The following is a 13,469-nucleotide window of genomic DNA, read 5'->3' as shown; positions in this document are numbered from 1 at the left end:
CATTTGACTATTTCATTTCTGCAAGGTAATGTGGATTTTTTCTCACGTAATGAGAGCAAATTTTTGCCTGACTGAAGCCATTCTTCAGACAAACAGAAACATATTTTGGAAAATCGACTATATATCTAAAAGCTCTCAGTTAATTTCTGTTCATCTATCTTTGTATCTAGACATGTATCTTTTGGAAATAGCTCTGAATAACAGAAGATGCATTAACTATACAGTTACAGAAGTGATAGACAGTGCCACATGTGTTTTACTCCACAAAAAGTTGAGGTTTTTTTCTTATCTATACCTCTTGACAATGCAATAGGAAGTCTTCTCAACACTGTTAAAGCCCCACTTACTATGACATGGATTTAAATTAACCATAAAAATTGTCTTTAATATTTTCAATATCCATTAGCCACTAATAGAAAGAAGTAGTAAGAGTTTGTTTTGGAAAAAAGTTTTTGACAATTGTTTAAAATTTCAGATTCCAAGTCTTTGGTAGCCTCTTTCCTTACTTGGATGCAACAATAAGATTAAACAGTAAATAATGGAAAATAAGAAATTTCAAACATGATCCTTTATGCTTTGGAAGTGATGATTAGAAGGGAAGAGAACAAAAGGCAAGAGTAGTATACGATAGAGAATGAGATGCATTCAACATTTAGAATTACAGACAACTCCAAATTTCTATGAGCAACAAAGCAGAGAATAAAGAAACATCCAGAACAGTGTAGTTGTATTTATGCAACAAAACAAACATTGGCCAAAAATACAGGGATGTTACCGTGAGAGACAGAATTGCTAGAAGCAGAAATTTGACAGACTTGATTAAGCTGCTAGTCCATCAAGCCTGTGCTCAGCCTTTAGCTGTGACCATTGCACAACAGCTCAGAGACAAACCTCCAGAGCAACTGCACTATATGATGCTGTACACTGGGGAAAGCATTCCTCTCGGTCCCTGTGGCAGCCCTCCTACTTCCTGAAGCATGAGATTTGATTACCTCATTTTAGCATACCTGCCTACCTACAGTTACTATTCCCTGTCATATAATTATCGAGAAATATCCAGCTGCAGCTGAATACTCTGTGATCATCCATGCTTTGCAAACTTTGGAAGAGCAACTTTTAATCTTGGCGCTTTTATCTACATTCCAGGGAGAGAGAACACATATAGTAAGAGATTTTTTACACAGGGACATGAGAAATACACATGAGAAAGGAAAATGAATAATTTAAGCAAATATGAAACTGTTTCTTACAGATAAATATTCAACTAGATCCTGGATACTGTAGACATTAATGACACAAACAGGACGTACATATTTGGTTTAAGTGGCAAGAAACAGTGCTCCAAGTTTTGAGTCAAGTTCTGTTACTACCTCCAGCACAGCATTTAAATTCCAGGAGGAAAATATGGCCATAGAGTAAGATAAACTAAATGCACACACTAAAATACTGTATCACTATATATTCAAAGTAGAATTTTTCACTAAACAATATGCTTTAGGAACAGTACTTCAAATAGTAATCATGTGTGGTATGAAAACCTCAGAAAGGTGGTAATCAATGTAAGCACGAGACTTGAACAATTGTGATACCATCCTAAACATTTCTACAATGATGATATCATTATAGAGTTTTCTACAATACTGTTCTGCTCCACTGTGCTATTTATCCACTCTCTTATATCCCTTCTTATCACAGTCTCCTCATGTCAGCCTCATTCCATTCATCTCTTCCCTTCTCACTTCTCCCCTGCCTTATCAAACTCTCATGTGTCTCTGCATGCCTCCTTTTCTTACCTTATCTTGTGTGTGGAAGCATTGGCTTCAGGACATTCAATCAAAAATGTACTGAAAACCTAACCCAGTGAAAAAAGTCATGGACTTAGCATGCATTTTGTACCCCTTTTCTACTACATGCTGTAGCAGGGACATCTGACACTCTTTTGTACAACATAGCAGGGCTATGTTATCAGTTGTTCCTTAAGTGCTACCATAGAATAAATTCATTAACAATTTTCTGTATTTATTTTCGGAAGGCAGCCTGAGCAACAAATTATCTACCTCCAAAAACAGATATAAATAAGCATAAACCATGCAGATGTTTTTCTCCTCCCTGTCAGTGTACTTCAACTGCTGGAACATGCTGAACTTGTTTACCTTTTGAGAGATGCAGCCCAGTTTACAGAGGAACACAGACCTTGAAACATGCTGTACCCCTCTCAATTTTATTTTTTTTTCAATATGAAGCAAATATAGGTCACTTTCTAACTGATTCCAAACTGAATACAAAATAACTGGAAATGCAAAAATGGTATACATATGTAAGGAAGCTCTTTAGTGGTACGCCTTTGAAAAAAGGGAGTTTGGATAAGGTCTTGCCTTTACACTCCTAAAAATGTCACATAAACAGTTTGCTAAAGTCTTTACCAGGAGCCTCATTTTCAAATAATTAAAAATATCCATTTTCCTCTCTCTAAAGTGAGCCAGAATACTTCCAAGATACAAATAATGACAAGTGAAATAAGGTCCCATCCTTTTCTTAGTAAAGTCTGTGCTGGAAGATGAATGTGTGGGAGCAGGTTGAGACCGTAAAGCATAAGTCTGACATAAGAATGAAAATAATGTTTTCTACTAATCACAATATTATGAGACACTCCACTCTGATGTGCTTACATTCATGAAACCGCAGATACCTCAAGAGCAGTGGTGTTTACCCTTTTCTGATATTTAGCTTTATACTTTTGAGCACTAGAAATAATAGTAGAAATCTTTTCAATCACAGAGCAAGCACTATTTGTTACTTTTTCTCTAAACAGATATATTCCTGACTATTTCTACAATACTTTGCAAGGTAGAGAATGATCTTTGCCAAAACATAGGTCAACTACTGTTGCAACAATGTTTTTCTGATGTCAACATTAACCCCTTTTTGATTATTCTTGTAAATATTTAAAATTTTAAAACATCACATTTCCTCTTCGGTTTTGTCTAGTTTAAACACCCTTCTGCTCTGTTTATTATAAGGTTTTATGCACCTTTGAATATTCCAAATACTGCACATGCAAAGCTCTGCTATTCCAAAGCATAAAGTGAGACTCTATGAAAAGCTAGAAAAAATTTATTTTTCATTTGACTTTGATTTGAATATTAGAAATACAGACTACTTTAATTCTCACTCTTTTCCAGGCTTCACTGAAGGTGCTCCTATGTTCTTCCTTGAGGCTGAATTTTGTTCTCCTCAGAGAGGTCAATTATGTGGGCTTAAAGAAGTGGCAGAAATAACGACATTGGGAAGCTGCTGAAATGTCAGGAGAAATCCTCAAAGGCTTTTATTTCAGGTGAGAGTTGCCAGAGCGATAGAACAAATACACTTCTCAGCAACAGATATTGATGTTCTCTTCTTTCATGAAGGCTGTGACACAGACTGATGTCTTACTGCAACAGAAACGCTGCCCCAACCAACACCCTCAACACTGTGTACCGTGGCAGATCAAAAGCACAAACCCCCGCCTCACGAGAAGATTATTCTGCTAGGTTTGTAGTGTGACATTCCTAATTCTGAAATACTTTACAAAAAGTTGGTAAAACCTCACAGAAATGCAGCCATGTCTCTCTTCTCTTTTCTTTCTTTGACTTTCTACATCCTTGCAGTGAGGTTCCCACTACCCAGAAGAGGACCTCTGGAACCACAGCACACAATGGTGAAAGAGGGGACCAGGGAGGTCAGACCTGGCCCTGTAGGCTCAGTCATCTTTTAAAGCATCAGTCTCACTTAGAAACCATGCAGTGAATTCCTATGACTTTGATACCTGCTGCTGGACAATAGCACAGATGTATCCCTTCCTCTCTGGCTTAGTCCACATCTCTGGTCTCAGAAAAGTGGTAGAAGAAATGGTGAAGCAGGAAACACGAAGAAGAAAACACAAGAAGTTTAAGATGTTCTAGAGAGGATTTTTCCTTGTCTACGTTTTGGATTTTCCCTTCTCTCTTGCTCTGATACCAAATACAGGTAGTACTGTGCCAGACTGCTCCTATGATGAAAAAGGGAACCAGTGGACCTTCTTAACACACCCAGATATATCAAATAATTCTGGAAAAAAATCTATTGATGTAAATCCAGAAGACTTTCCTATTCTCATCACAGGAAAATAGGAATCATAAAATGGACTAACATATTATAAGTTTTACCTGCTAAGTCCATAAAATGGACTAACATATTATAGTTTTTCCTGCTAAGATAGCAGGAAATCCTAGAAGCAAAACAAAACCTGCAGCCCCCAGGAAGTTGAACTAATGAACCATTTGCAAAGGGAGCTGATCAAAATTAACACCAGACCCAACAAAAGCTTCTGCCAAGTACTGCACTGCTATCTTGCTGCTGGCAATACCTCTTCCCCATGGAGAATCCCTGCAGCTGTGCTCCCTTTTTCAGTGCATGGAGCCAGTTTCATTCCTTTTGATTTTGACAAGACAAAAACTGGAAATGAAACCTCATCTTGCTCACCCTTTCAAAAGGAAGAAAGGAATAAGGCAGATTTTTTGACTTTAACATATGAAGTCCATAACTATTATTTCAAAAACCTCACTAGTAACTGAGATGGCTCTTTGTGGAAAAATCCAGATTCTCCAACTAGCTTTCACAGTTACTTAGTCAGTCATAAATATTAAATTATGCACAATTCATTAAACCATCTAAAATAAATTTTAACACACTTTTATAATTCTCATTGCTCACTAACATACATGTAGAACTGGGAAGCTTCCAGTAGGTAAATATATCCTATTTATGACTAGATATATATTGATATACAGATCTGAAGTATATATGAATATAAACACTCTGAGAAAAGAAGCTGGAGACAGCAATCTAAAGCTTCAAAATAGGTAAGCTTAATGGATAGTCTTTAAGTGAGCTAACCCTTAAAAGAACAGGGAAAAACACACCATGAAAAGGCTCTTGTTCCCATATTTCACGATAGAAAATAATTAAATATGGTATTACAATAATTACTTTAAATGCATAGAAAAAAAACAGGTTATGATTTTGGAAAAAAAATTGGATAATTTCTCTCAGGAATTTTGAAAACCCCATCAAACTCCAAAGATTCTTCTCCTTTACTTGACAAGACTTTGGTAGTGTAGGTTAGAGAACCTATTCTCAGAGGACAGAATACAAATCTCAAAGTGCTGCAGCAGGCAAAATAGGTATGAAAAGCTCTTGAGACCGATCCTCCTACACAATTTGCTGTCCTCCTGTTTCTGTCTTAAGAAATACTGACAACATAACACTCTTCTATGAAGTGTCTGCACATTTTTCTAGTTCTAATTCTGAGAAATAGTTGAAAAAATCTTATATATGACAGAATAAAGGGGGAAAAAAGAGCAGCTCTCAACCTAATGCAAAAAAACATTAAAAAAAGGATTTAAAAAAAGGTGAGAAACAATGTAAATTTTCATTTGATAATCTGTATGCAAAACCAGTCTGTCACTGTACCTTCGTTTTCTTCTTAAAGAACGCACAGCAGCTTCACACTTAATACCTTTCCTGTCAGTGCTGTTGCTTAATTAGTCAATGTGATGTGAACCTTATAATGAAAATAATTGAGTTGGGGCCTTCAGTCTCTGAAGAGAAGCATCACCATGTAGGGTATTCTCACAGATAAAGGTTTCATATACTGCAAATACGAATGTGATGGGAAGAGGGGACACCAAGCTTTTCTGCAGAGAAGGACTATACACAACTTCAGTCTCAACTTAGATTAAAAATGCTACTTAGTCTACAGGGCATCCTTCCAGTTTTTAAATCTTTATAAAAACTTGGTAATAAGTATAAATTTATGAACATTTTAACTAGCATTCCCATTATTCAGCAGTCATTTTCAGTGATGGTAGTCGGCATACGAAACTTAAAAAATTTTCTTCTCCCATTCTCTCCTAAATAACCAAGGGAAAAACATGTGACATGTAATACAGAACTTCTGCATTTAGGTGCAACAGATACACAGATGTGAAAAAGGAGTCAAAAAGTCCACCAAGACAGTAGGAGAAAGTGGTTAAAAATATTTTTCTACAAATGGTGTTATGTAATTCTGCATACACTCTTTCTTGATCCTCAGAACGCACACTTCTCTCTGATATCATTGTCATTTTATATTCAAATGCATTAGTCCTTAAGGTGAAAGCAGGCACTTGCTGAGACAAAAATGTATTACCAGTGCTGTCCATACATTAATACAAAATAAACAAACTTTTATTACAGCACTATGTTTTGAAATCACTATCTTTAAATTTTTGATCAAATATTATTTTTCTACATAACAAAATTTAAGTTGAAAATCATTTTGTAGACATAACAAAGTCTTCTGCTGTGTTTTCTAATGTTTAAAATTTGTCATTGAATGAGCCACTCATTTTTCATTCTCTGTACAAGGAAGAGTAAGCAGTACATTATAAAAACACTCATTTCTTTGCCTCACTTAACTTCATTTAACTTGATTCATTTCCAGAATAATACATAAAACATTGCCTACCACAATTTGTATGTGTTTTGTCCCCCTGCAAAATTAACCATCAGGAAACAGCACAGCTTCTGAAACTTGTATTTCTTTCTGGAGGACTGAGAAGTCACTTCAGGAACAGTGCTGGGCAAAAATGTATTCTTCTTCACTGTGCCAACACTTTAAAAATAATGCTCTTCACGCCATGATCCAGAAATTAACTCCCCTCACAATGTGATGGAACTGGAAAGTGAGTAATTCATTTTCTCTAATAGCTCAAGGTTTCTTTCTTCATATTTTCTTCCTTCTGATAGCAAATTTGCATGTTTTCCTGTAATAGAATTCTTATTTTGAATGTAAAACATGTAAAAATTTGTAATTTTTTTTTCAAAAAATGTAAAATGTACATGATGTAAAAAAAAAAATGTAGACGATACTGCTGGAGTTTCCAGCAGGCATTTTATGAGGAGGAATTTTTAATTTCTCTTGACATTGGCATTCAAGATTTCTTCCATTTTTTCTTCCTAATTAGCTTTTGCAAGACAATTGTATGTTTGAAGCAAACAGAATATTTTCCCTCAGGCATCAGAAACTTAATCTTTCCAATTTCCTTTCAATGGACATTGAAAACAAAGCAGTGTATTGTAACTCAGCTGGGAATTAAGAACTATGTGACGTAAAAAAAGGAAAAAACACTATGTAAATAAATTTAACAAAGATGTAAATAAAAATAAAGTAATGAAAAATCCTTTAAGCCACCTTGTTAATACCTGACAGAACTGCCTGTTCACATTAAAGTTGCATGCCTTTCAAAGGAAGTTAAAACCGTAAATTTATACAAAACTGAGGAATTTTATATTCACAACACACTGAGTGATTAGCATCAAATCATTTGAAATATCACAATCTGAGGTCTTTCCAGCCACTTTATCCAGCAGTCTTCTTTGTGACTCAAAATATATTTTTTTTAAATTTTGATCATTCTACAGAGGTAATAGTGCCTCACAAAACTCTTTATTTTCCTTATATCTGATATTAAAAAAAAAAAAAATAACAATAAGCATACAGTTACAAAACATACAGTTATATGGTGATAAACCATAAGGCTGTTAATGACCTTTTAGATGGAAGTTGCACTCATAAATCTTATCATTTAAAAGAATGGTTGGAGTGGTTTTTGGATTCTGGTCAACAAGTCACTAAGAAAGTAACCACAGGTCTTTAGTTTAAAATTTTGAAGAACTTATTTGAAAATTATAATCTTTGTGGCATATGGCATTCTCCCCCTACACCCTGCCAGGAAAAGAGTTCTATGGTATGTTTTTTTAGGATTGTCTACATTCAGACTTTCATACATAGTGCACAGTGATTTCTCCTGTGTCCCATTTATAGATAATGCTACACACGAGCGCAGTGTGTGCAACGTATACAGACATTACAGAACTTCTTGAAAGTGGGCACGTGTCCCATTCCTGTGTAGATTTCATCTGTGCCTCCTCAAGAGAGTTCAGCAAGGTACTTACTGATGTGTAGAGGAAACCTTCTCCATTTAGGGCTATATACAACCCAGTCTTTACACCCTGGATAGCGACAACTCGAAGCCCCACTGGTATAAGGTTGAATAAAGCTGTGAAGAAAAAACATGCCCAGATATAAATATGCTGTGGTTAATACAATAGTCTAATAAACATCATTAGCAAAAAAAAAAAGAAGAAAGAAAAATAGCTTCTGTATAATTTTTAATGCTTTTAAAATCAGACCAACTCAGAAAATCTTGCTTCTTTGATTCTGGTAAGTAGCTCTTTATTTTCTTGGGCATTTTTAAGGTTTTTGATTAAGAGGTGCCCTTATTAAAGACTGATGTCAAGGGATATGTTATTTCAAATTATTTTTTTTTTCTTTTGTGAATGTTATGTGTGATACAAACAGTAAGGCACTGGGGTCAGGTAATGACAGAGGCTTATCATAGTTCATAAAAGCATTAAAATATGTGCTTGACTTTGTGCATAAATGTTACTGAAAAGAATACAAAACTTGGGGTAATAATTAGAAAATAATTAGAAAACCACCTAATAGCAAATACCCTAGAAATACTATATACCTCTGTAGTAATCCAAACAGCCTTTGACAACTTCGATTACTCTGAAAAAAAGACCAGTGTGAAGAGTGGGAGTTTACCAGCCTCACCACAGAAAAACACAAGTTGTATAAGTAGGTGGCATGAACCAATTCTTCTAAAACTTGTGCCAGCACACGCCTATATTACATTTACTGACTCATGCTAGAAAATTAGATGCAAAGCGCACATCAGTCTTGGAAGAAAAGACCTGGATGAGACAGGGTTCATGCCAAATGTTTGTCCACTCTGGATGAGCCAAGGATTCCCAAGTCCTGGGATGAAAAGCAAAAGCACAAGCAGAGTGTTCAGCATATGCAGTGGGAATGTTTCTTATCAAGTCAGGTCTCAGGAACACAGTAACATCTACAGTGAGTTCCTCAAACTTTAAGAAGGATATCCATAGGTGTGACCAAGAAGTGTACTGTATGAGGCTATCTGCAATCAGAATGCCAGAGCCAAAGCCAAAATCAAGAGAAAAAGGATCATGTAGTTGCAGTGGATAAATACATTTCTCAAGGTATGAAAACTCCTATTTGGTCAAAGGACAAAAATCCACAGTTTGTTTATGATCAATACGATCAAGTTTTACAACTGAGACAAAAAAAAAAAAAACGTAGGTAGGAATACCTACCAGAAATATAAGCATGTAAAAAAAAAAAGAGACACCTTTCCTTCAGCATTGCAGCACTGTTATGCAGAAAAATAATGTGTAACATCAGATAATTTTAGGAATACACAAAGTCAATATAAAGCTAGGAGTTGTAGCAGAGCTCTTCCTAGAGCGGTAGAAAGAAAAAATATATTCAAAAGAGCTCTAAAAGAACTCAAAGCAATTTGGCAGCTTTACAAAGAAATTAAAAGAGATAAGAAAAATTTGCACAAATAAATAGCATTTTAATTTCAGTTGTTTCCAAAATTCTCCTTCACATTAGGATATTACAGTGCTGTTTACTACAAAAAAAAAAAAAAAGTATATTCTGTAATATTGTAATATTATAGATAAGGTTTCCTCTCTAATAAATGTAAAACTGTGAAATATGGCACTCAGAGAAAAGATATCCTAAAAATATATAAGCTAAACACTGCATGGCTTGAGGGCTTTTAGTTCAATATAATTTGAAGTCAAAAATTAGTTAAGGTCATTATCCTCAAATGAAACAATGTCAAAACCAGCAAAATCACTGTTGTGGGTTGTGGAGGGGGAGTCTGTCACAGCAAAACTAAGTATCAGATAGCAATTGAGTTTGGATTTTTTCCTAGAAGAAAAAAAATTGCAGGAGCAAATCTCCATATGAACACCATGCTAAAGGGACTGAAGAAACAACTGAAGGGACACCAGGAAGGAAAAACAAATGATACTTATAAAAAGAAAAGAGGTGAACACAAAAGACAAGTCAGCCATGAGGACTGTCAGCTAATGAAAAATAACTCCCAGTCAAAATGGTTCAGTCAAAAATTCTGAAATGTAGATATTATTTGCCATTTTAATACTAAAAATAAAGCATCTAAGCTAAAAAAAAAATAAATCCAACCACCATTGAATAAGAATTACACGCCTGTAGCACAGCAGTGTTTTGTGCAGTCTGTAAAGTTACTGAAGTGGCTTATAGTCGCTGATGAATTCAGAAAGCACTGTGGAGGGCATGTAATGCATCTTTTACTGCCACCAAATTTTAATTGGAGATTTTCAGAGCTCCTGCAATTAATCTAAACACTCAAAATTTTAGAGTGTGACCTGGAATGCTGCAATTCTGACCATTCAGAATAGTCAATAAGCTTCACAGAATCCTCTAGACTTGAGTGAAACTAGGGAGGCCAGTCTACATTCAGCTATTGATTGACAAATGTTCAGCAATGTGCTTCATACTGGGGTCAGCAAAACATGCACCAATAAGGAACAGCATGTGGTTTTAATGCACTTTGAAGCAGGACAAAAGAAATTCGATTTCCTCCAGAACCTGACTGGGCAGTGCTCTTTACTGAGCAAGACTTTTGTGTTCAATTAAACATTGCACACATTCCTAGGATTCACCTGTGCTATTCCTCACTCTAGTAAAAAAATGTGCTCTAAGAAAAGCGGAAAGTCTTCTAGAGAGCTCTGACATTCCAATTCTGCACAGCCAAACCTACACTCTTATCTGAGAAGGTCACTAAAAAGAGCCACATCCTCTGCTTCCCTCTCTGTTTCAGAAAATGATCTGAAATGAAAACCTGGGGAGTGGGGAGTGAGATTCCTGAACAACTTTATGTACCTAAAGTCAGTTCTGTGAGGCCATAGATAAGTTGAGGAGAGGGAGGCACCCTCCAACAGCCCAGGAAATACAGCGGTGCCTGGTGCTCAATATTCCCATGCTGCACGCTTAAGTAGAAAGCCTGGCAATTCCAAATATAAATAAGATGTGGGAGCATCAGGGAAGACAAGGGAACTGATTGGCAAAAATGGTGCAAGTAAAACCCTTTCTCCTTGGTGCTAAGACTGTGTGCACTCCTTTGCTTTGCTTTGTATTCTATCTAAATCACAGCAATAAAGCATTGTGTTCTCATTTTCCTAAGCCTGCAAGCCTACTCCCACCACAAAAAAGATCAGAAAATGGGGCTGGGGGCAGTTAGCAGGAACAACTGGCATGAAAAAAGGTTATTTGTTTAGGTTTCATGGAGGAGACTTGCAGGCACTCTAAATCTGAGTTGGATTCTAACCCAGTTTTACCAAATGTTTGAGTCCCCTTTTTTTATAACCAATCACTCCTTTCTTGAGCCAAACACAAAACCACCATATAACTTTTTCCTTCTTTTATGTTATACCAACACTGTCCATTAACTTGATATCTGAAATGCCTGAAATCAGATATTTCCATATACTTGTGAAAATTTATTTAGGTACAACTGACTTGCAGCTACAAGAAAATTGCTATTACAGATGACTGTTTCTCTCAAGAATCTTGCTAGAGATGGATTGTTAAAGAGTTATGAACTTGCAGTCTCTTCTGCACACACACTACCCTCGTGACAGTTAACAAAACTTTCCACAGCACCCAATCTCCAACCAGATCAAGGCAACTATTTATTCAAAGCATCTTTTAGATTGGCAGTGACTGCAAGGAGTTTGGTGTTTAGAGGCTTGTCCAACCATTTTTTATGGAGCAAACCCATTCTACCTGCCCAGTCTTACAGAAGACATAATTAAAACTTTTCTTTTAAGTATGATTGAACATTTACCTTTCAGACTAAGATTATCCCAATGGGAGAAACAGGCTTACCTAGCTCCCAGAGGCAGTGTAAATAGAGGAGTAAATGCCTGTATAATTCTTAGAGGAAAAACTTAAGTAAAAACCAGTGCAAGCATCAGGCTGCAGATATTTCAGTGCAGTAATCCAAAATTAACATTAATTAATCCAAATTTAACAGCACTGCAGGTGTTTTTTTCCCTAATCTTTATGTGCTTTATTTCTATCTAATTACCTCCTTTACCATACAAGGGTGCTGTAAAGGTTATTTTATGAGTATCTTCAAACCAAAATATGAACTGGTATGAAGTGGTAAGTATTTTATAAAGAGGTAAAAAAGTTAATACTTCCACATTCAATTTGGAAGATATAAAGAGAACATTAGAAGCATGCATTAAAAGATGAAAATAAAGGAATGTTAAATGGTTTCAGGATTTCTTGAAGAGCAACTGTACCAGGTACCATGCACCACAAAGGAGGTAAAGCATGCTGCAGCATAATTAAAGATTTGCACAGCACAGCCAAATCAAAATTTACTGGATAATTTTCACTTTTTCATTTATCAGTTTATGAAATAAGACTACCAATGATTAATGCTCTTTTAATTAGAGAATATTATAAACATGTTATAAACACAATTGTAATTTCATAAGGGGTACAAATTGCAACATTTGAGTGTTACAGTAAGGTTTGTCACCTATAAAGGAAAGTATTGTCATTTACGCTGCATTTTTCCAGTGGTTGTTGGCTAAGATACACTCTAGGTGAATTAAAACAAAATATAGGGCTGAAAGATTCAGGTTTTCAATCTCAGAAATTAAAAAGTTGCAATTCTCTGTTTCTCTAATTAATTAGTCTTTTATTCACAACCCTTCATTCATGAGACAAAACTCTGAAGATAGACCAAAGCCTAAAAATGAGCTATTTTAGGTGGGGAGGACAGGAGGAGAATGTAATGCTTGTTACTACACATACGGAAATAAGTTTGTATCTTTATGATTTCTGTGTAGTAGTTTGCTTTGTCTAATTAATAATGTTGAGGCCAGTGAAGCAAGCCACATTTGCACCTGTAAAATCCAGGAGAATTAGAGTGAGTGTGACAACTAGAATGAGCAGGACCTCAGTAACCAGAGCCACAGCTTTAACCACAGTCACTCCTGCCTTTGCTACAAGCAAGACACAAAAGCAAACCAGAAATGAAAGGCATTAGAGGAATTAAATGAAAAAAAAAAAAAAAAACTAAACCAAAAAAACAACCAGCTAAAACAAGATATCACTGAGAGTGGGGCAAAAAACAAATAAATACAGACTGTACACACAAGATTGTTTGGATAACAGCTTTGATTTGGTGAAGTGATTTAAGGAAAGTCAGCACCATTAACCAATAGGTGCATTAATTACCATTGTTTCATGAGACATCATTATCTTGGCAAAGTTATAAAAAGAAATTACAGCAATGAACTGAAACCTGTTGGTCTGTTTAGGCTGGGTTCTAATATCATGGCCATCAACATGAGCAGACAAAAGTACACTCAGGGATGCAATTGCACATCACATCTTTCCTCCTTTTTCATGTGTTTGCACACAGTGATACACTAAAAATCTTGTCATCTCTCTCCATAGTCTCTAACCT

The 13,469-nt window shown here is 35.7% G+C and overlaps 1 protein-coding gene across 3 annotated transcripts in view; it reads right to left on the bottom strand.

Annotated features, from left to right (window-relative positions):
- The window catches only part of FGF14 (fibroblast growth factor 14), a 377,875-nt gene that overhangs the window by 77,515 nt on the left and 286,891 nt on the right, over positions 1–13,469 (bottom strand). For all 3 annotated transcript variants that reach the window (XM_015638128.3, XM_015638144.3, XM_015638137.3), the window contains one exon: positions 8,017–8,120. In XM_015638128.3, coding sequence (XP_015493614.1) covers positions 8,017–8,120 — 104 coding nt within the window. The remainder of the gene's footprint in view (positions 1–8,016; positions 8,121–13,469) is intronic.

Source organism: Parus major, chromosome 1, assembly GCF_001522545.3.
Source record: "Parus major isolate Abel chromosome 1, Parus_major1.1, whole genome shotgun sequence".
NCBI lineage: Eukaryota > Metazoa > Chordata > Aves > Passeriformes > Paridae > Parus > Parus major.
The sequence above is the reverse complement of the archived record's forward strand: the minus strand, read 5'-3'. Positions and strand labels throughout refer to the sequence as shown.